The sequence below is a fragment of the Neoarius graeffei genome, chromosome 1 (assembly GCF_027579695.1).
Source record: "Neoarius graeffei isolate fNeoGra1 chromosome 1, fNeoGra1.pri, whole genome shotgun sequence".
Taxonomy (NCBI): Eukaryota; Metazoa; Chordata; class Actinopteri; order Siluriformes; family Ariidae; genus Neoarius; species Neoarius graeffei.
Genome location: NC_083569.1, coordinates 53,858,282 through 53,881,407, shown reverse-complemented (window position 1 = coordinate 53,881,407; position 23,126 = coordinate 53,858,282). Strand labels below are relative to the sequence as shown.

The 23,126-nt window shown below is 40.1% G+C and overlaps 1 protein-coding gene across 3 annotated transcripts in view; it reads left to right on the top strand.

The window, feature by feature from the left end:
- Positions 1 to 23,126, top strand: part of LOC132894594 (B-cell scaffold protein with ankyrin repeats-like) — a 153,072-nt gene that overhangs the window by 31,659 nt on the left and 98,287 nt on the right. For all 3 annotated transcript variants that reach the window (XM_060934650.1, XM_060934660.1, XM_060934640.1), the window contains exon 2: positions 21,089 to 21,273. In XM_060934650.1, coding sequence (XP_060790633.1) covers positions 21,089 to 21,273 — 185 coding nt within the window. The remainder of the gene's footprint in view (positions 1 to 21,088; positions 21,274 to 23,126) is intronic.

Below are 23,126 nucleotides of genomic sequence, written 5' to 3'. Positions count from 1 at the left end.
ATCGCAGGGCTGACACATAGAGACAAACAACCATCCACACTCACATTCACACCTACGGTCAATTTAGAGTCACCAGTTAACCTAACCTGCATGTCTTTGGACTGTGGGGGAAACCGGAGCACCCAGAGGAAACCCACGCAGACACGGGGAGAACATGCAAACTCCACACAGAAAGGCCTCCGTCGGGCACTGGGTTCGAACTTAGAACCTTCTTGTTATGAGGCGACAGTGCTAACCACTACATCACCATGCTGCCCAACTTAATAAGCTGGACATCAAAATACATAATACAGCATATCATTTCATTACACCTGTAGTATTAGCATTATTGGTAGCAGTATTAATATTAATGGTTCAATCAGTGCAGTTTGGTTTCTTGTATCTCATATGATAGAAATTCAAATACAGCATATTTACATGATAACACAAATACATTTCTATAAATAAAACAGTTATCACCACTTAAATATTAATGAAGTTATATCAGTAGGACCTGCAATATGAGTTGCCATATAATGATATTTATTATTATTTGTATCTTTTACTGTTTAATTTTCCATACGCACCAACTAAAAAATAAATCAATAAATAATAATAAAAAATCAATGTAGCAGTGTTACCACAGATTCCTATTATTGGCTGACAGGAGTGGAACCCAAAGTAGTTTTCTGCTATTATAACTGATCTGCCACAGTGTTCAGTATGCTGTGTACTGAAATGCTTTTCTGCTCACCGTGGTTGTACAGACTGGTGACATGAGCGGTGACATGGAGTACATAGACTTCCTATCAGCTCAAACCAAGCCAGTCATTTTCCTCTGACTTCTCTCACCAATAAAATGCTTTCTTCTAGAGCAGGGGTCACCAAACTTTTTTCTCTGGGGGCCACATTGTCGTTCCTGACTGTGATGGGGGGCCGGGGTCGGGCCAGCTATATAACATAGAATTGTATGACCCAGACAAATATGACCACCAGCAGGCCTCATTGTGTAGTAAAGATTACTAGCCTGGCACAGCCATCCCCACTACTACTGTATATCCACACTACTTATATACCCACTACTATATCCACACTACTATATCCACACTACTATATCCACACTACTTATATCAACACTTGCTTCCTGGCACATATTTGTTTATCTTTACTAGTGGTTTGCAAAAGTAGTAATCGAGTCTTCACACTTTGTTTTAATTTGAAATACCACAGAGATTCCATTTATTTATTTTCTAATAAAAATAACATCAAAGCTGTCAAGGTAAGAAACATCTGCCTATTTGAGGTGATTGACACTGGCAAAGGTGAGTGGAAAATTATAAATTGTAGGTAGGCCTGTTGATATTATTAATAATATTAATAATAATTGTGTGCAGCACTTAAAGGTCAAATAAATAGGCCTATAAAATAAATACATTTATAAAACAGTGAAATTATAATAATATGAGCAATAGATCAATAGATCACAGCAGTTGTGCTGTGTCCTGCATGTCATTGCTCTCATCCATGGGCAAAGCAAAAAACTCGAATTCTGACGCTCTCTCATTCAGCTGGTCATACACGTTGTCCCCCAAATCTTCGGTTCGCCTGGTCATAGTAGGTGCGGAGAGACTCACCGCGTTGAGTGCATCCTTCTTGTCGGGACACACCTCCTCGGCCACAGCAAGCATGCATACTTTAACAAAGTCCCCATCAGTAAACGGCTTTCCATGGGTAGCTAGTAGGTGAGCTGCCTTATAGCGAGCTCGGACAGCAGCCTGGTTGATCTGGGTTTGGTGAAGGAATGCATTCTGTTGTGCAGCCAGTCCGCATTTCATCCTCCGAATCCTGTCTTCTCTTGTTTGCCCTCGCGAACTAGCATACTCTTTGTGGCGGGTTTCGGAGTGACGACGCAGATTATATTCTTTGAAGACCGACACACTTTCTTTACATACAAGACAAACTGCACGGTCCTTACACTGAACGAAAAAATAATCGATGGTCCACTGTTCTTTAAAAACCTCTGCACTCTCTCAACTTTTCGCTTACCGCTCGCCATTTTGCTGTCCTGAACACTGACAGTTCTCTGCGCGTGCGCTGCCTGTCACTGCTTGATCGCGAGCATATGACGAAAATTTGGAAAATATGAATAGTTCATTTTATAACTAAATATCAATTTTAATTGATAAAATCAACAAAATACAAGATGCAGACATGTTATTATTTGCCAAAAAGTAATTTTAAAAAATAGGCCATGACCACTTTTGGGCCTCATAGGGCCGGTTCAAGTGGTGGGGGGCTGGGGGGCCGGTCAAAGGGGGGTGGCGGGACGGAGTCGGCCCGCGGGCCGTAGTTTGATGACCCCTGTTCTACAGAGCTGCAGCTCACTGCATATTTTTGTTTTTCACACCATTCTGTGTAAACTCTAAAGACTGTGTGTGAAAATCCCAGGCAATCAGGAATTTCAAAATACTCAAACCAGTCCATCTGACAAAAGTCACTGAGATTACACTTCCCCTCCTGTGTTAAACAAAGTTAACAGGATTACGCTTTCATTATTTAAGCACATCCTTTTTTTCGAATCAAAATGATATTAGGACATCCAGCACTATCACTAGCAAATGACAGCATAACAAATTAAGGCTGTACAAGGATATAAAAAGCTATCTCAGCTCAGAAGACCAGCGTAAAAGTTAGCCACATGGTAAAATAAAATACACATTCATTTGGCATGGATGTGCATCTTTAATGCAGACTGAAAGGTAAATGAAGTTAAGGTATTTGTGATTAATATCGGATTACAGTGGTGCTTGAAAGTTTGTGAACCCTTTAGAATTTTCTATATTTCTGCATAAATATGACCGAAAACATCATCAGATTTTCAAACAAGTTCTAAAAGGAGATCAAGAGAACCCAGTTAAACAAATGAGACAAAAATATTATACTTGGTCATTTATATATTGAGGTAAATGATCCAATATCACAGGGCAGCACAGTGGTGTAGTGGTTAGCACTGTCACCTCACAGCAAGAAGGTTCTGGGTTTGAGCCCAGCAGCTGGCGAGGGCCTTTCTGTATGGAGTTTGCATGTTCTCCTCGTGTCCACGTGGGTTTCCTCCGGGTGCTCTGGTTTTCCCCACAGTCCAAAGACATGCAGGTTAGGCTAATTGGTGGCTCTAAATTGACCGTAGGTGTGAATGTGAGTGTGAATAGTTGTTTGTCCCTGTGTGTCAGCCCTAGGATGATCTGGTGACTTGTCCAGGGTGTACCCCGCCTCTCACCCATAGTCAACTGGGATAGGCTCCAGCTTGCCTGCGACCCTGTAGAACAGGATAAGCAGCGAAAGATAATGGATGGATGGATTCAATATTACATATCCATGAGTTGCAAAAGTATGTGAACCTCTAGGGTTAGCAGTTCATTTGAAGGTGAAATTAGAGTCAGGTGTTTTCAATAAATGGGATGACAATCAGGTGTGAGTGGGCACCCTGTTTTATTTAAAGAACAGGGATCTATCAAAGTCTGATCTTCACAACACATGTTTGTGGAAGTGTATCATGGCATGAACAAAGGAGATTTCTGACCTCAGAAAAAGCATTGTTGATGCTCATCAGGCTGGAAAAGGTTACAAAACCATCTCTAAAGAGTTTGAACTCCACCAATTCAGAGTCAGACAGATTGTGTACAAATGGAGGAAATTCAAGACCATTGTTACCCTCCCTAAGAGTGGTCGACCAACAAAGATCACTCCAAGAGCAAGGCGTGTAATATTCAGCGAGGTCACAAAGGACCCCAGGGTAACTTCTAAGCAACTGAAGGCCTCTCTCACATTGGCTAATGTTAATGTTCATGAGTCCACCATCAGGAGAACACTGAACAACCATGGTGTGCATGGCAGGGTTGCAAGGAGAAAGCCACTGCTCTCCAAAAAGAACATTGCTGCTCATCTGCAGTTTGTTAAAGATCACGTGGACAAGCCAGAAGGCTACTGGAAAAATGTTTTGTGGATTGATGAGACCAAAATAGAATTTTTTGGTTTAAGTGAGAAGCGTTATGTTTGGAGAACGGAAAACACTGCATTCCAGCATAAGAACCTTCTACCATCTGTGAAACATGGTGGTGGTAGTATCATGGTTTGGGCCTGTTTTACTGCATCTGGGCCAGGATGGCTTGCCATCATTGATGGAACAATGAATTCTGAATTATACCAGAGAATTCTAAAGGAAAAGGTCAGGACATCTGTCCATGAACTGAATCTCAAGAGAAGGTGGGTCATGCAGCAAGACAATGACCCTAAGCACACAAGTCGTTCTACCAAAGAATGGTTAAAGAAGAATAAAGTGAATGTTTTGGAATGGCCAAGTCAAAGTCCTGACCTTCATCCAATCGAAATGTTGTGGAAGGACCTGAAGCGAGCAGTTCATGTGAGGAAACCCACCAACATCCCAGAGTTGAAGCTGTTCTGTATGGAGGAATGGGCTAAAATTCCTCCAAGCTGGTGTGCAGGACTGATCAACAGTTACTGGAAATGTTTAGCTGCAGTTATTGCTGCACAAGGGGGTCACACCAGATACTGAAAGCAAAGGTTCACATACTTTTGCCACTCAGATATGTAATATTAGATCATTTTCCTCAATAAATAAATAAATGACCAAGTATAATATTTTTGTCTCATTTGTTTAACTGGGTTCTCTTTATCTACTTTTAGGACTTGTGTGAAAATCTGATGATGTTTTAGGTCATATTTATGCAGAAATATAGAAAATTCTAAAGGGTTCACAAACTTTCAAGCACCACTGTATATGCAGCTCTCAGTGAAATCTTGCTGTTTATTTATGTGAATTGTCTTTTGTGGGGACTCTCAAGAACAGGTGGCTATACTCTAGCAGCGGTAAATAAATGCTGCTTCATATTTTAGATGGTATGTAAATGCACATAACCTTGTTATGCATGTTAACATCCTCATACTATTTACAAAAACCTTACGGTTAAGTGGTGCCCGTGCTGTTTTATATAGAACTACACAATCTTATAAGGTATTTGTTCATTTTATAATAACCTTGCCCTGCAATGATTTGGCGACTTGTCCAGGGTGTACCCCGCCTTTCGCCCGTAGTCAGCTGGGATAGGCTCCAGCTTGCCTGCGACCCTGTAGAAGGATAAAGCGGCTAGAGATAATGAGATGAGATGAGTAATTCTCATGTTACCATTGCATTGGGCCTTGCTTGACATTATGCTTTGATCTCATTCTTTGAATCATCCATGTGACACAAAACTTCATTAAGATGCTCATAAGGCAGAACAGGCTATGCATTAACACCTTACATTAACCTATGCATTAACAGCCTTCTCTTCTCCCTGATTGGTAGCGAGCATAAACGTGAGCCTGAGCGTGTGACGTTCATCAGTGGCATTATGGCTTGAAATAATAAACTTGCCCTTAGACTGCCATCACTGTCAGGTCAGCCTTGTTACTACGGCAATCTCATCTTTTCTTCTAGCATGCCCTTGCTATTTTCCTCCAGCATTTACCCTATGACCTATGGCAAACATAAAAAAGCCTTTTCTTTAATGTTGGGTAATGGATGCCAATAAAAAATAAAAATAAAAACTCGTTTCAGATTGGTTAGTCTTTACAGAGAAAATCAGCTCTCACTATAATTAAAAGTTTCACCTACTATGTTTTTTCAATGTGTTCTAAGAATGGTTTTGTCAGCGCAGCATGCAGCTGTACATGTGGAAAACTGCGGGAGAGCAAATGACTAATTAGCTTCGCTTGGCTAATAGGCACATACTGTATCTTAAATAGTGACACACAAGGTTGTTGTTGTTTTTTTTTCCCTCAGATATTCCTTGGTGGTATTCGGAAATTGATAGAAACGGTGCACTAATCAGCAACTCACAGTGCATATGACATGTTCACAAAATCCTCTAATTAAAAATGAACTAAATCAGTGGATAGGCATAAATAATGATGAAATACTAGCTGAAAAATTTTCACATGGTGTGGGTGAGCTGGTGAAACCCCTGTGTCTTTTCATATCTGAATCCTTTATACAACCCCGATTCCCAAAAAGTTGGGACAAAGTACAAATTGTAAATTAAAGCCGCAAGCGGCCTTGACGGGCCCTCGCGCCAGCGGCCAGGGGGGGCGGGGGCATGCGTCCCCGCGAAATACCGTAAAGAGTCTGCTTGCCAAGTTTGACCAATCAGAAGCTGCAATATCATTTGTGCCATAACCAGCACCCCCAGGGGTGAAAGTGCACAAAATTTGGCGGATATGTCAGGAGAGCTATGAAGAGTTTGCGTATGAAGTTTGATGACAATTGAGTAAATAGAAGATGAGAGATAGATTTTTGAAGAATAAATTTTTTGGTTTTTCCCATGTCAGAAGGTGGCGCTATGCTGTACATGAGCGATTATGAGTTGGAGAAATAAGTGTCTACAACAGCAATGCACTATCACAAGGTAGTGGTGTGAAGGAAAAGCATTATGGAATTATTTACCAAAAACCCGTTTTGGAGAAATTGCGTCGGCCAAAAACAGCGCCCCCCATGGACGAAAATTCCCAAAATGTGGTGTACATGACATGGGCGGTAGTAAGTGGGTGGCCGTGAAGTTTGACCAAATTTGAGGAAAGATTGGATTGTTTGCCCAAAAATAGCGCCCCCAGTGGCGAAATATCACAGAAAATGGGGAACATGTCAGAAGCCCAATGAGGGATTTGCGTGTGAAGTATGAGCAGTTTTGAGCAATTAGAAGATTTGTTATGAATTTTTAAGCATGTAAAATTTTGCATTAAAAATTGATTGACGTATAACTTCTGAGCGGTTTAAGCTACGTGAAACTTATTTAGTAACTTTTGTCAGCCATGTCTGTAGATGATGTGTATCAATTTTGGTGACATTCCTATGAACAGTCTAGGAGGAGTTGCGCCGTCTTCATGGCCATGCATTTCGCACAAAAGTGAAATTACCTCACTTCCTGTTGGGCGTGGCTAATGCATTGGCATTACATTTTTGTCCGGCTTAGTGAGATACATATGTGTACCAAATGGCATGCCACTCCTACAAACTACAAGGCAACCAGGCACCTTAAAGCGGGAGGCCAAAATCACAACGAGTTAGGGGGCGCTATAGAGGCCCTGAGGCCCGGCTGGATCTGGGCTTTTGGTTCTCAGTAGCGGTGGCAGTCTAAGAAAAAGGAGCCAAATTTCGTGCGTTGTCGACCATGGCAAGCGCCCCAATAAGGGTCTTGAAAAGAGTTTGCTTGCCAAGTTTGACAAATCAGAAGCTGCAATATCATTTCCGCCATAACCAGCACCCCCAGGGGCGAAAGTGCACAAAATTTGGCGGACATGTCAGGTGAGCTATGAAGAGTTTGCGTATGAAGTTTGATGACAATTGAGTAAATAGAAGATGAGATATAGATTTTTGAAGAATAAATTTTTTGGTTTTTCCCATGTCAGAAGGTGGCGCTATGCTGTACATGAGCGATTATGAGTTGGAAAAATAAGTGTCTACAACAGGAACGCACTATCACAAGGTAGTGGTGTGAAGGAAAAGCATTATGGAATTATTTACCAAAAACCCGTTTTGGAGCAATTGCGTCGGCCAAAAACAGCGCCCCCCATGGACGAAAATTCCCAAAATGCGGTATACATGACCTGGGAGGTAGAAAGAGGGTGGCCGTGAAGTTTGACCAAATTTGAGGAAAGATTGGATTTTTTGCCCAAAAATAGCGCCCCCAGTGGCGAAATATCACAGAAATTGGGTAACATGTCAGAAGCCCAATGAGTGATTTGCGTGTGAAGTATGAGCAGTTTTGAGCAATTAGAAGATTTGTTATGAATTTTTTAGCATGTAAAATTTTGAAGTGAAAATTGATTGCCGTATAACTTCTGAACGTTTTATCCTACGTGAAACGTATTTAGTAACTTTTGTCAGCCATGTCTGTAGATGATGTGTATCAATTTTGGTGACATTCCCATGAACGGTCTAGGAGGAGTTGCGCCGTCTTCGTGGCCATGCATTTCGCACAAAAGTAAAATTACCTCACTTCCTGTTGGGCGTGGCTATGCATTCATAGAACATTTTTTGTTCGTCTCAGTAAGATACATATGTGAACCAAATTTCGTTCCTCTACGACAAACTATATGGCAACCAGGAGCCTTCGAAAAAAGGCAAAATTTTCAAGGCGTTAGGGGGCGCTATAGAGGCCCAGAGCCCCGCCCAGATCTGGGGTTTTGGATCTGAGTAGCGTAGGGGATGCCGATAAAATGATCCAAAATATGCGCGTTTTCGTCCACAGGAAGTGCCCCAAAAAAGGCCGAACAGCGACCGCGACTAAGGAATAATAATAATAATTAAAGCCGCAAGCGGCCTTGACGGGCCCTCGCGCCAGCGGCCAGGGGGGGCGGGGGCATGCGTCCCCGCGAAATACCGTAAAGAGTCTGCTTGCCAAGTTTGACCAATCAGAAGCTGCAATATCATTTGTGCCATAACCAGCACCCCCAGGGGTGAAAGTGCACAAAATTTGGCGGATATGTCAGGAGAGCTATGAAGAGTTTGCGTATGAAGTTTGATGACAATTGAGTAAATAGAAGATGAGAGATAGATTTTTGAAGAATAAATTTTTTGGTTTTTCCCATGTCAGAAGGTGGCGCTATGCTGTACATGAGCGATTATGAGTTGGAGAAATAAGTGTCTACAACAGCAACGCACTACCACAAGGTAGTGGTGTGAAGGAAAAGCATTATGGAGTTATTTACCAAAAACCCGTTTTGGAGAAATTGCGTCGGCCAAAAACAGCGCCCCCCATGGACGAAAATTCCCAAAATGTGGTATACATGACATGGGCGGTAGTAAGAGGGTGGCCGTGAAGTTTGACCAAATTTGAGGAAAGATTGGATTGTTTGCCCAAAAATAGCGCCCCCAGTGGCGAAATATCACAGAAAATGGGGAACATGTCAGAAGCCCAATGAGGGATTTGCGTGTGAAGTATGAGCAGTTTTGAGCAATTAGAAGATTTGTTATGAATTTTTAAGCATGTAAAATTTTGCATTAAAAATTGATTGACGTATAACTTCTGAGCGGTTTAAGCTACGTGAAACTTATTTAGTAACTTTTGTCAGCCATGTCTGTAGATGATGTGTATCAATTTTGGTGACATTCCTATGAACAGTCTAGGAGGAGTTGCGCCGTCTTCGTGGCCATGCATTTCGCACAAAAGTGAAATTACCTCACTTCCTGTTGGGCGTGGCTAATGCATTGGCATTACATTTTTGTCCGGCTTAGTGAGATACATATGCGTACCAAATGGCATGCCACTCCTACAAACTACATGGCAACCAGGCACCTTAAAGCGGGAGGCCAAAATCACAACGAGTTAGGGGGCGCTATAGAGGCCCTGAGGCCCGGCTGGATCTGGGCTTTTGGTTCTCAGTAGCGGTGGCAGTCTAAGAAAAAGGAGCCAAATTTCGTGCGTTGTCGACCATGGCAAGCGCCCCAATAAGGGTCTTGAAAAGAGTTTGCTTGCCAAGTTTGACAAATCAGAAGCTGCAATATCATTTCCGCCATAACCAGCACCCCCAGGGGCGAAAGTGCACAAAATTTGGCGGACATGTCAGGTGAGCTATGAAGAGTTTGCGTATGAAGTTTGATGACAATTGAGTAAATAGAAGATGAGATATAGATTTTTGAAGAATAAATTTTTTGGTTTTTCCCATGTCAGAAGGTGGCGCTATGCTGTACATGAGCGATTATGAGTTGGAAAAATAAGTGTCTACAACAGGAACGCACTATCACAAGGTAGTGGTGTGAAGGAAAAGCATTATGGAATTATTTACCAAAAACCCGTTTTGGAGCAATTGCGTCGGCCAAAAACAGCGCCCCCCATGGACGAAAATTCCCAAAATGCGGTATACATGACATGGGAGGTAGTAAGAGGGTGGCCGTGAAGTTTGACCAAATTTGAGGAAAGATTGGATTTTTTGCCCAAAAATAGCGCCCCCAGTGGCGAAATATCACAGAAATTGGGTAACATGTCAGAAGCCCAATGAGTGATTTGCGTGTGAAGTATGAGCAGTTTTGAGCAATTAGAAGATTTGTTATGAATTTTTTAGCATGTAAAATTTTGAAGTGAAAATTGATTGACGTATAACTTCTGAACGTTTTATCCTACGTGAAACGTATTTAGTAACTTTTGTCAGCCATGTCTGTAGATGATGTGTATCAATTTTGGTGACATTCCCATGAACGGTCTAGGAGGAGTTGCGCCGTCTTCGTGGCCATGCATTTCGCACAAAAGTAAAATTACCTCACTTCCTGTTGGGCGTGGCTATGCATTCATAGAACTTTTTTTGTTCGTGTCAGTAAGATACATATGTGAACCAAATTTCGTTCCTCTACGACAAACTATATGGCAACCAGGAGCCTTCGAAAAAAGGCAAAATTTTCAAGGCGTTAGGGGGCGCTATAGAGGCCCAGAGCCCCGCCCAGATCTGGGGTTTTGGATCTGAGTAGCGTAGGGGATGCCGATAAAATGATCCAAAATATGCGCGTTTTCGTCCACAGGAAGTGCCCCAAAAAAGGCCGAACAGCGACCGCGACTAAGGAATAATAATAATAATAATAATAATAATAATAAGAATAATAATAATAAAAAACCGAACAAGATCAATAGGGCCTTCGCCCTATAGGGCTCGGGCCCTAATAATAAAAAACCGAACAAGATCAATAGGGCCTTCGCCCTATAGGGCTCGGGCCCTAATAAAAACGGAATGCAATGATATGGAAGTTTCAAAATTCCATATTTTTTTCAGAATAGAACATAGATGACATATCAAATGTTTAAACTGAGAAAATGTATCATTTAAAGAGAAAAATTAGGTGATTTTAAATTTCATGACAATAACACATCTCAAAAAAGTTGGGACAAGGCCATGTTTACCACTGTGAGACATCCCCTTTTCTCTTTACAACAGTCTGTAAACGTCTGGGGACTGAGGAGACAAGTTGCTCAAGTTTAGGGATAGGAATGTTAACCCATTCTTGTCTAATGTAGGATTCTAAGGATTCTAGTTGCTCAACTGTCTTAGGTCTTTTTTGTCGTATCTTCCGTTTTATGATGCGCCAAATGTTTTCTATGGGTGAAAGATCTGGACTGCAGGCTGGCCAGTTCAGTACCCGGACCCTTCTTCTACGCAGCCATGATGCTGTAATTGATGCAGTATGTGGATTGGCATTGTCATGTTGGAAAATGCAAGGTCTTCCCTGAAAGAGACGTCGTCTGGATGGGAGCATATGTTGCTCTAGAACCTGGATATACCTTTCAGCATTGATGGTGTCTTTCCAGATGTGTAAGCTGCCCATGCCACACGCACTAATGCAACCCCATACCATCAGAGATGCAGGCTTCTGAACTGAGCGCTGATAACAACTTGGGTCGTCTTTCTCCTCTTTAGTCCGAATGACACGGCGTCCCTGATTTCCATAAAGAACTTCAAATTTTGATTCGTCTGACCACAGAACAGTTTTCCATTTTGCCACAGTCCATTTTAAATGAGCCTTGGCCCAGAGAAGACGTCTGCGCTTCTGGATCACATTTAGATACGGCTTCTTTTTTGAACTATAGAGTTTTAGCTGGCAACGGCAGATGGCACGGTTAATTATGTTCACAGATAATGTTCTCTGGAAATATTCCTGAGCCCATTTTGTGATTTCCAATACAGAAGCATGCCTGTATGTGATGCAGTGCCGTCTAAGGGCCCGAAGATCACGGGCACCCAGTATGGTTTTCCGGCTTTGACCCTTACGCACAGAGATTCTTCCAGATTCTCTGAATCTTTTGATGATATTATGCACTGTAGATGATGATATGTTCAAACCCTTTGCAATTTTACACTGTCGAACTCCTTTCTGATATTGCTCCACTATTTGTCGGCGCAGAATTAGGGGGATTGGTGATCCTCTTCCCATCTTTCCTTCTGAGAGCCGCTGCCACTCCAAGATGCTCTTTTTATACCCAGTCATGTTAATGACCTATTGCCAATTGACCTAATGAGTTGCAGATTGGTCCTCCAGCTGTTCCTTTTTTGTACCTTTAACTTTTCCAGCCTCTTATTGCCCCTGTCCCAACTTTTTTGAGATGTGTTGCTGTCATGAAATTTCAAATGAGCCAATATTTGGCATGAAATTTCAAAATGTCTCACTTTCGACATTTGATATGTTGTCTATGTTCTATTGTGAATACAATATCAGTTTTTGAGATTTGTAAATTATTGCATTCTGTTTTTATTTACAATTTGTACTTTGTCTCAACTTTTTTGAAATCAGGGTTGTAGTTCTCTCTAAGCTGTTCAGGTTGGGTATCAAAGTTTCTTCAATCATTGCACCAAAATACATTTATCTTTCTCATGCTCCCATGTGCTGTTTTCTATTCAATTCTTATGAGGATCCATTTTTATATGATCCTACAGTGCTGAGCGTAAATGAGTACACCCCCTCTGAAAAGTAACATTTTAAACAATATCTCAATGAACACAAACAATTTCCAAAATGTTGAAAACACAAAGTTTAATATACTATCTGTTTAACTTATCATGTGAAAGTCAGGTTAATAATATAAACTTAGATTACACATTTTTCAGTTTTACTCAAATTAGGGTGGTGCAAAAATGAGTACACCCCACAACAAAAACTACTACATCTAGTACTTTGTATGGCCTCCATGATTTTTAATGACAGCACCAAGTCTTCTAGGCATGGAATGAACAAGTTGGCGACATTTTGCAACATCAGTCTTTTTCCATTCTTCAACAATGACCTCTTTTAGTGACTGGATGCTGGATGGAGAGTGATGCTCAACTTGTCTCTTCAGAATTCCCCATAGGTGTTCGATTGGGTTCAGATCAGGAGACATACTTGGCCACTGAATCACTTTCACCCTGTTCTTCTTCAGAAATCCAACAGTGGCCTTAGATGTGTGTTTAGTCATGTTGGAAAAGTGCACAACGACCAAGGGCACGGAGTGATGGTAGCATCTTCTCTTTCAGTATGGAGCAACACATCTGTGAATTCATGATGCCATCAATGAAATGCAGCTCCCAGACACCAGCAGCACTCATGCAGCCCCACATAAGGACACTGCCACCACCATGTTTCACTGGAGGCACCATGCATTTTTCTTTGTATTCCTCACCTTTGTGATGCCATACAGTTTTGAAGTCATCAGTTCTAAAAACATTTATCTTGGTCTCATCACTCCAGAGTATAGAGTCCCAGTAGTCTTCATCTTTGTCAGCATGGGCCCTGGCAAACTCTAGGCGGGCTTTTTTGTGCCTGGGCTTTAGGAGAGGCTTCTTTCATGGACGCCATCCATGCATGCCATTCCTCTGCAGTGTACGCCGTATTGTGTCACGGGAAATAGTCACCCCAGTTTGGCTTTCTACTTCTTTAGATAACTGCAGTGAACTCGCATGCCGATTTTCTTCAGCCCTTCTCATCAGAAGACGCTCCTGTCGAGGTGTTAACTTCCGTGGACGACCTGGACGTCTCTGTGAGATGGTTGCAGTTCCATCTTTCTTACATTTTTGTACCACTTTTGCTACAGTATTCTGACTGATAAGTAAAGCTTTGCTGATCTTCTTGTAGCCTTCACCTTTGTGGTGTAAAGAAATTATTTTCTTTGGGGAATTCTGAAGAGACAAGTTGAGCATCACTCTCCATCCAGCATCCAGTCACTAAAAGAGATCATTGTTGAAGAATGGAAAAAGATTGATGTTGTAAAATGTCGCCAACTTGTTCATTCCATGCCTAGAAGACTTGGTGCAGTCATTAAAAATCATGGAGGCCATACAAAGTACTAGATATAGTAGTTTTTGTTGTGGGGTGTACTCAATTTTGCACCACCCTAATTTGAGTAAAACTGAAAAATGTGTAATCTAAGTTTATATTATTAACCTGACTTTCACATTATAAGTTAAACAGATGTTATATTAAACTTTGTCTTTTCAACATTTTGGAAATTGTTTGTGTTCATTGAGATATTGTTTAAAATGTTACTTTTCAAAGGGGGTGTACTTATTTACGCTGAGCACTGTATTCCTTGGAGAGTCTCAGAGATCTGAAGAAAGCAAAACTGAAGTTAATAAAAGAGAGTTGCTTCTTGTTTTACAGCCATGGGCATTGACCAGATCTGCAACTGATTTATCTGGGACCATTTCATTCACTGTCAGGTCTTCAGTCATGTAAAACAAAGGAGGCAGCATGGTTTAACTGACACTGCACTGGAACACATTGATGGATACATGGGAAGACTGCAAATACCAAGAGACCAGACTGTTTCTCTCTGACCATATGAGAGGATCTACCTCAAAGCCAGACCTTGTGAAATGAGCTCACCAGACAACTTCACAATGAGGTCATTTCAGCCTAATTCGCTGCCTGGTATTCTTAAATTAATTCATAGCATTCTTAGTCTTTATTTCCACCAATTTCACCTGAGGAAATGCGAGAAAGTGATGACATGCAAAACCTAGCAACGTTCGCAATTAGAGTGGTGGGTGGCCCTTTCTCCGAGGATTTGTCTAATGAGCAGAATGGATGGAGTCTAAGCAGGTGTGTCTCTGTGAAAAGTAAGAGATGTAGAAGTAAAGAAATGAGGATTTGTACTCAGTTCATTACTTACAGTCCATTTGAAGTCATACGCATTTCTCTCTCTCCAGGCTGGTACTTTTCCAGGAATGATTAGAGCCTTGCCCTTCTTGTCAACTAGGTCATTTTGTTCTATTTGTGCATGTTAGTTGATGGGTGAAATTTCTGTACAGGTTACAAATGTTAAAGTTTTGCACAGTGGAAAACCTCCAATGCTTACATTTTATCTATATGTAATTTATCCTTTATCCTTTATCCATTTCTTTAATTATCAACGACAAAAACATACAAATAGGCCTAACACACTGAATGTGTGTTCAGCAGTAGTATAACATGTTGTGCAGATTATGCGCAATATTAGTATAAAATTCTACTCCTAACTACAACACCACACTAATATCTCTTGGAATGAGCTTTCATAATACAACCCTGATTCCAGAAAAATTAGCATGCTGTGTAAAAGAAACAAATCCCATTTCCAGAGAAGTTGGGATATTTTCCAAAATGCAATAAAAACAACAATCTGTGATTTGTTAATTCACATGAACCTTTATTTAACTGACAAAAGTACAAAGAAAAGATTTTCAATAGTTTTACTGACCAACTTAATTGTATTTTGTAAATATAAGCAAAATTAGAATGTGATGCCTGCAACACACTCAAAAAAGTTGGGACAGAGGCATTATTACCGCTGTGTTACATCACCTTTCCTTTTACTAACACTTTTTAATCATATGGGATCTGAGGATACTAATTGTTGCAGTTTTGCAATTGGAATTTTTGTCCATTCTTGCTTGATACAAGACTAAAGCTGCTCAACAGTCTCAAGTCCGACTCATGCCCTAATTATAAGGACTCGTGACTTGATTTGGACTTGATCACTGATGACTCGGACTCCTGCATTAACTGCATTAGAACTCGTAAATTGGAGACGAGGACTTAGATTTTTTCTTTATTTTTTGTAACATGCCATAATAATTTGGCACAAGATATTTATATCTACATTAATTTTTGTACTAATTTCATGTAAGAGTGTCACACCTGCGCGCCTTGGCACGTACATCAGATAGACTCTCGGGCGCGCTCCGGACAACGCACGCACCAAGCGGACTCTCGCGCGCATGTTGTAAATGATTCACACCTGCACAGGATTAAGGCACAATCAGCACGCCTATATAACAACTATGAAAACACACTTACTTTGCAAAGTATTGAGTTGTGTTGCTGACACATTACCGAGCCTTATTTCCTTGTTTGATTTCCTGTTTCTCATCTTTGATTCTGCCGAGTCTACGATCGCCTGTTTGTGTCTCACTCGACCTATTGCCTGTTTCACCATTTTACGATTTTGCCTGCCATTCTGGATTATTTACTTGTCTTCACTTGTATTAATAAACACACCTTCTGCATTCACATCCATCTCCCAACCATCTCTGACAGAATACTTCACACTCCCTGACAAAGAGAATTCACATTCACCTGTTCATACATCACGTACAGGAACAAACTAATATTAATGCCACTAAAACAGCCACCGTCAAATGGTGTGGTTGGAGTGTTGGACTCGACTCAGATCAATAGTGGATTTGACCCGGACTTGACTCAAAAATTTCTTTAATGACTTGGACTTGACTCGGACTTGAACACTGGGGACTCGAGACTGGACTTGGACTCGAGGTTTAGTGACTTGACTACAACACTGAACTTCAGTTTGTCAACAGTGCGGGTCTCCTTTGTTGTATTTTGCACTTCTTAATGCACCACACATTTTCATAAGGAGGCATGCCGGTCAGTTTAGCACCTGTGCTCTTTTACTATGAAGGCACGCTGTTGTAACACGTGCAGAATGTGCCTTGGCATTGACAGCTAGTCTGCTGTCTTTATGGGCACATTATTTGTGATTATCTTGCATTTCTTTTTTTCTCTGTTTCCTTTTTTGTAATAACTTCATTTGGTTGACTTGATTGTTTGTGGTTCTGTTTTGTTTTTCTGGTAGTGTGTTTTTTGTTTGTTTGTTTGTTTGTTTGTTTATCATTATTCTGGAAAGCATTCTTGGGTTGGTGAAAGGGGCTATATAAATGAAACGTTGTTGTTGTTGTCGTTGTTGTATGGCTGGAATAAGCAGGGATGTCCCTGAAAAATACAGTGTCTGTATGGCAGCATATGTTGCCCCAAAATCTGTATGAATATTTCAGTATTAATGGAGCCTTCACAGATGTGCAAGTTGCCCATGCTGTGGACACTACCCCCCCCCAAATCACATCATAGATGCTGGCTTTTGAACATTGTGCTGGTAACAATCTGGGTGGTCCTTTTCTTCTTTAACTTCAAGGGCACAATGTCCATAATATATTGTTTTTGAATTGTATCCAATTGAATATAGGTTGAAAAAAAAATTGCAAATCATTGTATTCTGTGTTTTATTTATATTTTACACAGTATCCCAACTTTTTTGGAGTCGAGGTTATATTTTAAGCACATGTGAATATTCAGTAACAACACATTTTAAATACAGGGACATATTAAGATAACTCATAATAGACCCATTGAAGCAAATTGCTGACCTATAATTAAAAAAGGAATAATTTTCTACTGTTATTGCCACACACTTCAGATTATTCAAGTGATATAATATCAAGTGATAACCTTTGCAACCTAAAGAGGAATGCTTTGAAGACTAATTGCTTGTATATCACATGGCTCTTAATTATGCAAACAAAAAGGCAAAAAGGCAAAAAAATAAACAAGTAATAAGTGACACTTCTTATTAAATAATATTAAATAAATAGCCTTATAGCTGTTTAAGCAATACTGCAGCTAGCTAAATAATGGTGCAAGTCTTTAAACTTTAAAAAGCTGGAACACAAAAACCATTCATTTATATGAAGCTGTTCATAGTGATTTCCTAATACAGTGTTAACCCAGTGCAGGCTCATCCATAGCAGCAAGTGGGTCAGAGCCTTAGCATAAACACTCACTGAGCACGTCAGTGCTAATACTAATTCTGGGTATGGCCTCCCTTTGCTCACAAAACAGCCTCATTTCTTCATGGCATGGATTCCACAAGATGTTGGAAACATTCCTTTGTGATTCTGCTCCATGTTGTCATGATCGCATCACACAATTCCTGTAGATTTTTCAGGTCCACTTTCATGCTGTGAATCTCCTGTTCTATCACATCCCAAAGGTGTTCTACTGGATTCAGATCCAGTGACTGGGAAGGCCACTGAAGAACACTTTTCATGTAACCAGTTTGAAATGACTTTTGTTTTGCGACATGGTGCATTATCATGCTGGAAGTAGCCATTCGAAGACGGTAAATTGTAGCCATGAAGGGACGCACATGGTCAGCAACAATACTCCAATAGGCTGTGGCATTCATGCGATGATTAATTGGTACTAATGGCCCCAAAGCGTGCCAAGAAAACATTCCCACACTATCATACCACCTCTACGAGCCTGGACTACTGACACAAGGCAGGTTGGGTCCATAGGTTCATGCTGTTGGTAGAATGGATAATGTCCGTACATCGGAAATGAATGTGCACCATGGTGACATTGGCAGAGAAAAAGAACCTCTCAAAACAAGCTGCTCGACTGTATTCTGGATGACTGTATATTGTCGACTCTCAACTACCTATTACTCCAGAAAAATCACTCATGGCCTATATCATAAATCAAGTGTGATAGCCACTTGACACAATTTTGTTTGTGGCTATATGCCATTATTAATGTCATCCTACCCCACTAAAATCTATGGCTGCTGCTGATGCAAACTGTTGTACTGAGAGACTTAAACCCACTCTTAATTTGGATGAATGAATATTCATTTCTTTGCTTTTTGTCCAAACTCCTATAAATGACAAGACAAATTAGAAAAATCATTGCAGTATAAAAGTCATTATTAAATGGTAGACTGAGCATCACAGTGAACACCTTTTTTTTCAGTTCAAGTGATATTTATTTAACAGTACTTCTGGGAAATAAAGCTCTGACTTGTCCAATGGAAAAGTTTTTATAACAGAATATGGCTAAACCTGAAACAATGTACTGCCTGGATGGTAAGTGTTTCTAGAATTAAAATGTATGCTGTTAGAAAGGTTAAGTGGCACTTGTAATATGTTGAAGTAACCTAGACAGTAGGTCCACTTATGTATCTCAAGGTTACAGACAATGCACATCTTTATCAAAGGCCTGTAACAATGAACCTGCTGTGGAGCTCAGAGAGTGCACCATGTGGAAACAATAGTCAGTTACATCCTGCTATGTCTGAGTTTTACATCGCAGATCAAGCTAGTATTACAAAAAGCGCCTAACGTGAAAGGCAAGACCGCATTTGATGGAAGATTTGGAGTGTAGTGTACAGTGCGTTTTAATTATATTTTTAAGCTGAAATACAAATACAAAATACACGGGAAAGATGAAGGGGTTCTATACCAGAGTGTGGAATTAAAACAAACGTGTGAAATGATTTAATGTAAAATATAATCATTTTGTCATTACAGTGGTGCTTGAAAGTTTGTGAACCCTTTAGAATTTTCTATATTTCTGCATAAATATGACCTAAAACATCATCAGATTTTCACACAAGTCCTAAAAGTAGATAAAGAGAACCCAGTTAAACAAATGAGACAAAAATATTATACTTGGTCATTTATTTATTGAGGAAAATGATCCAATATTACATATCTGTGAGTGGCAAAAGTATGTGACCCTCTAGGGTTAGCAGTTAATTTGAAGGTGAAATTAGAGTCAGGTGTTTTCAATCAATGGGATGACAATCAGGAGTGAGGTGGCACCCTGTTTTATTTAAAGAACAGGGATCTATTAAAGTCTGATCTTCACAACACATGTTTGGGGAAGCGTATCATGGCACGAACAAAGGAGATTTCTGAGGACCTCAGAAAAAACGTTGTTGATGCTCATCAGGCTGGAAAAAGTTACAAAACCATCTCTAAAGAGTTTGGACTCCACCAATCCACAGTCAGACAGATTGTGTACAAATGGAAGAAATTCAAGACCATTGTTACCCTCCCCAGGAGTGGTCGACCAACAAAGATCACTCCAAGAGTAAGGTGTGTAATAGTCGGCGAGGTCACAAAGGACCCCAGGGTAACTTCTAAGCAACTGAAGGCCTCTCTCACATTGGCTAATGTTAATGTTCATGAGTCCACCATCAGGAGAACACTGAACAGCAATGGTGTGCATGGCAGGGTTGCAAGGAGAAAGCCACTGCTCTCCAAAAAGAACATTGCTGCTCATCTGCAGTTTGCTAAAGATCACATGGACAAGCCAGAAGGCTATTGGAAAAATGTTTTGTGGCTGGATGAGACCAAAATAGAACTTTTTGGTTTAAATGAGAAGCGTTATGTTTGGAGAAAGGAAAACACTGCATTCCAGCATAAGAATCTTATCCCATCTGTGAAACATGGTGGTGGTAGTATCATGGTTTAGGCCTGTTTTGCTGCATCTGGGCCAGGACGGCTTGCCATCATTAACAGAACAATGAATTCTGAATTATACCAGCAAATTCTAAAGGAAAATGTCAGGACACCTGTTCATGAACTGAATCTCAAGAGAAGGCGGGTCATGCAGCAAGACAATGACCCTAAGCACACAAGTCGTTCTACCAAAGAATGGTTAAAGAAGAATAAAGTGAATGTTTTGGAATGGTCAAATCAAAGTCCTGACCTTAATCCAATGGAAATGTTGTGGAAGGACCTGAAGCGAGCAGTTCATGTGAGGAAACCCACCAACATCCCAGAGTTGAAGCTGTTCTGTACAGAGGAATGGGCTAAAATTCCTCCAAGCCGATGTGCAGGACTGATCAACAGTTACCGGAAACGTTTAGCTGCAGTTATTGCTACACAAGGGGTTCACACCAGAGACTGAAAGCAAAGGTTCACATACTTTTGCCACTCACAGATATGTAATATTGGATCATTTTCCTCAATAAATAAATGACCAAGTATAATATTTTTGTCTTATTTGTTTAACTGGGTTCTCTTTATCTACTTTTAGGACTTGTGTGAAAATCTGATGATGTTTTCGGTCATACTTATGCAGCAATACTAGTATAGAAAATTCTAAAGCGTTCACAAACTTTCAAGCACCACTGTATATATTATAAATGTGTCATATATAATTATTCTATAATTATTGAGTACCAGCAGATTTGCATTGAGAAAATTCCATACTTATCATACAAATGTAAAGTTTGTCTTTGGGAAACCCCAATCTATTAATTAGAATATATGTAAACGAATTTTCTACAATACACAATAATGTCACAGCAAACACTCAAGCATGTTCTGAAATGTTCTGTAAAATCAGTAGCACAATTAATTCACTGCTATTTATTTCCATGAAGCTGAACCATTTTACCATGACTGATATAACTAGGTCTGTGTGTGTGTGTGTGTGTGTGTGTGTGTGTGTGTGTGTGTGTGTGTGTTATAGCAATACACAAGGAAGCTATGGTTATTACCCGCCTTCACAGATCATACATCCCTGTGACACACCTTCTCCCAGTCTGGTACCAGATATCAACACAAAGAAAGCTGTGTGTCTGATCAAACACACCTTCCTGTCTGTAGATCCCAGTATCACTTGCATCTACCCAGACGGAAAGATGAGTAAAACTGGTGAGTTAAAACACTTTTTTATTTCTGAAAATGTTTAACCGTGTTTAAACTACAAACATTGTGTTGGTGAAATGTATCTTTCAAACATTTTTAATATAAAATGAATATGAATACAGTGTTAGAATTAGTACAGTAGCAACATATTAGGGTAAAATGTGAGATAGTATGAAGTCTTTTATGATAATGTGTTGTTGTGGAGTCTTAATGGAGAGCTCTACCTATTATTCATGATAAGGAAATACATCTTCATAAGTAATACAAGCAGTATAAATGTCCTGGATATAAACCACATTCTAAAGCTGGGGCTATAATGACAATTGATGTTGCTAAACTTCTCATTAAACACTATCTCACAGTTGCTTTCCACAGTCAGAACCTTTCAGCTTCACCTAAGGGTTTAGTATGATTCACTAGGTTTCATTTCTTCCTCCCAAATCACAAGAGTTATTTATATAAAACACAGTAGGCCTTTCTGTCTATAATAAAGAGATTAGATATTATTTCAGAAGCTGTGGAGAGTAAAATCTTCTGATGAACTGACTAAATCAGAAAATACAACCCCATATCCAAAAAAATTGGGATGCTGTGTAAAATGTAAATAAAAACAGAATGTGATAATTTGCAAGCCATGGAATTCCTACATTTCACTGAAAAAAAACAAAGACAACATATCAAATGTTGAAACTGAGGAATCGTATTGTTTTTTGGAAAATATATGTTCATTTTGAATTTAGTGCCAGCAACATGTTTCAATAAAGTTGGGACAGGGGTAACAAAAGATTGGAAAAATTGTGTAATGCTTGAGAAAACTAATTAGGTTAATTGACAACAGGTCAGTAACATGATTGGGTATAAAAAGAGCATCCCAGAGAGGCGGAGTCTCTCAGAAGTAAAGATGGGGAGGGGTTTACCGCTCTGTGAAAGACTGTGTGGGCAAACAGTGCAACAATTTAAGAATAACGTTCCTAAATGTAAAACTGTAAAGAATTTATGGATCACATCATCTATGGTACATAATATCATTAAAAGATTCAGGGAATCTGGAGAAATCTCTGTATGCAAGAAACAAGGCTGAAAACTGACACTGCATGCCCGTGATCTTCAGGTCCTCAGGTGACACTGCATTAAAAGCAGACACGTGCCTGTAGTGGAAATTCTGCGTGGTTTCAGGAACACTTCAGAAAACCATAATCTGTGGACACAGTTTGTTACTGCATCCACAAATGCAAGTTAAAACCAGATATAAACAATATCCAGAAACACCACCACTTTCTCTGGGCCCGAGCTCATTTATGATGGACTGAGAGGAAATGGAAAACTGTCCTGTGGTCTGATGATTCAAAATCTGAAATTCTTTTCAGAAATCATGGACACTATGTCATCTGGGCTAAATAGGAGCAGGACCATCTGCTTTATTATCAGCACAGTTCAAAAGCCATCATCTGTGATAGTATGAGGGTGCATTAGCGCACATGACATGGGTAGCTTGCACTTCTGTGAAGGTACCATTAATGTTGAATGATATATGTGTTTTGAAGAAACATACTGCCATCCAGATGACATCTTTTTCAGGGAAGGCCTTGCTTATTACAGCAAGACAGTGCCAAACCACATTCTGCATGTATTACAACCATACAACTGTAGTAAAAGAGTCCAGGTGCTAAACTGGCCTGCCTGCAGTCCAGACCTGTCTCCCACTGAAAACATTTGGTGCATTATGAAGCATAAAATACAACAAAGGAGACGCCAGACTATTGAGCAAGTGAAATTTCAAAATTTAACACCTTCAAAACTACAGAAATTGATCTCCTCAGTTCCCAAACATTTACAGAGTGTTCTTAAATGTAGAGGTA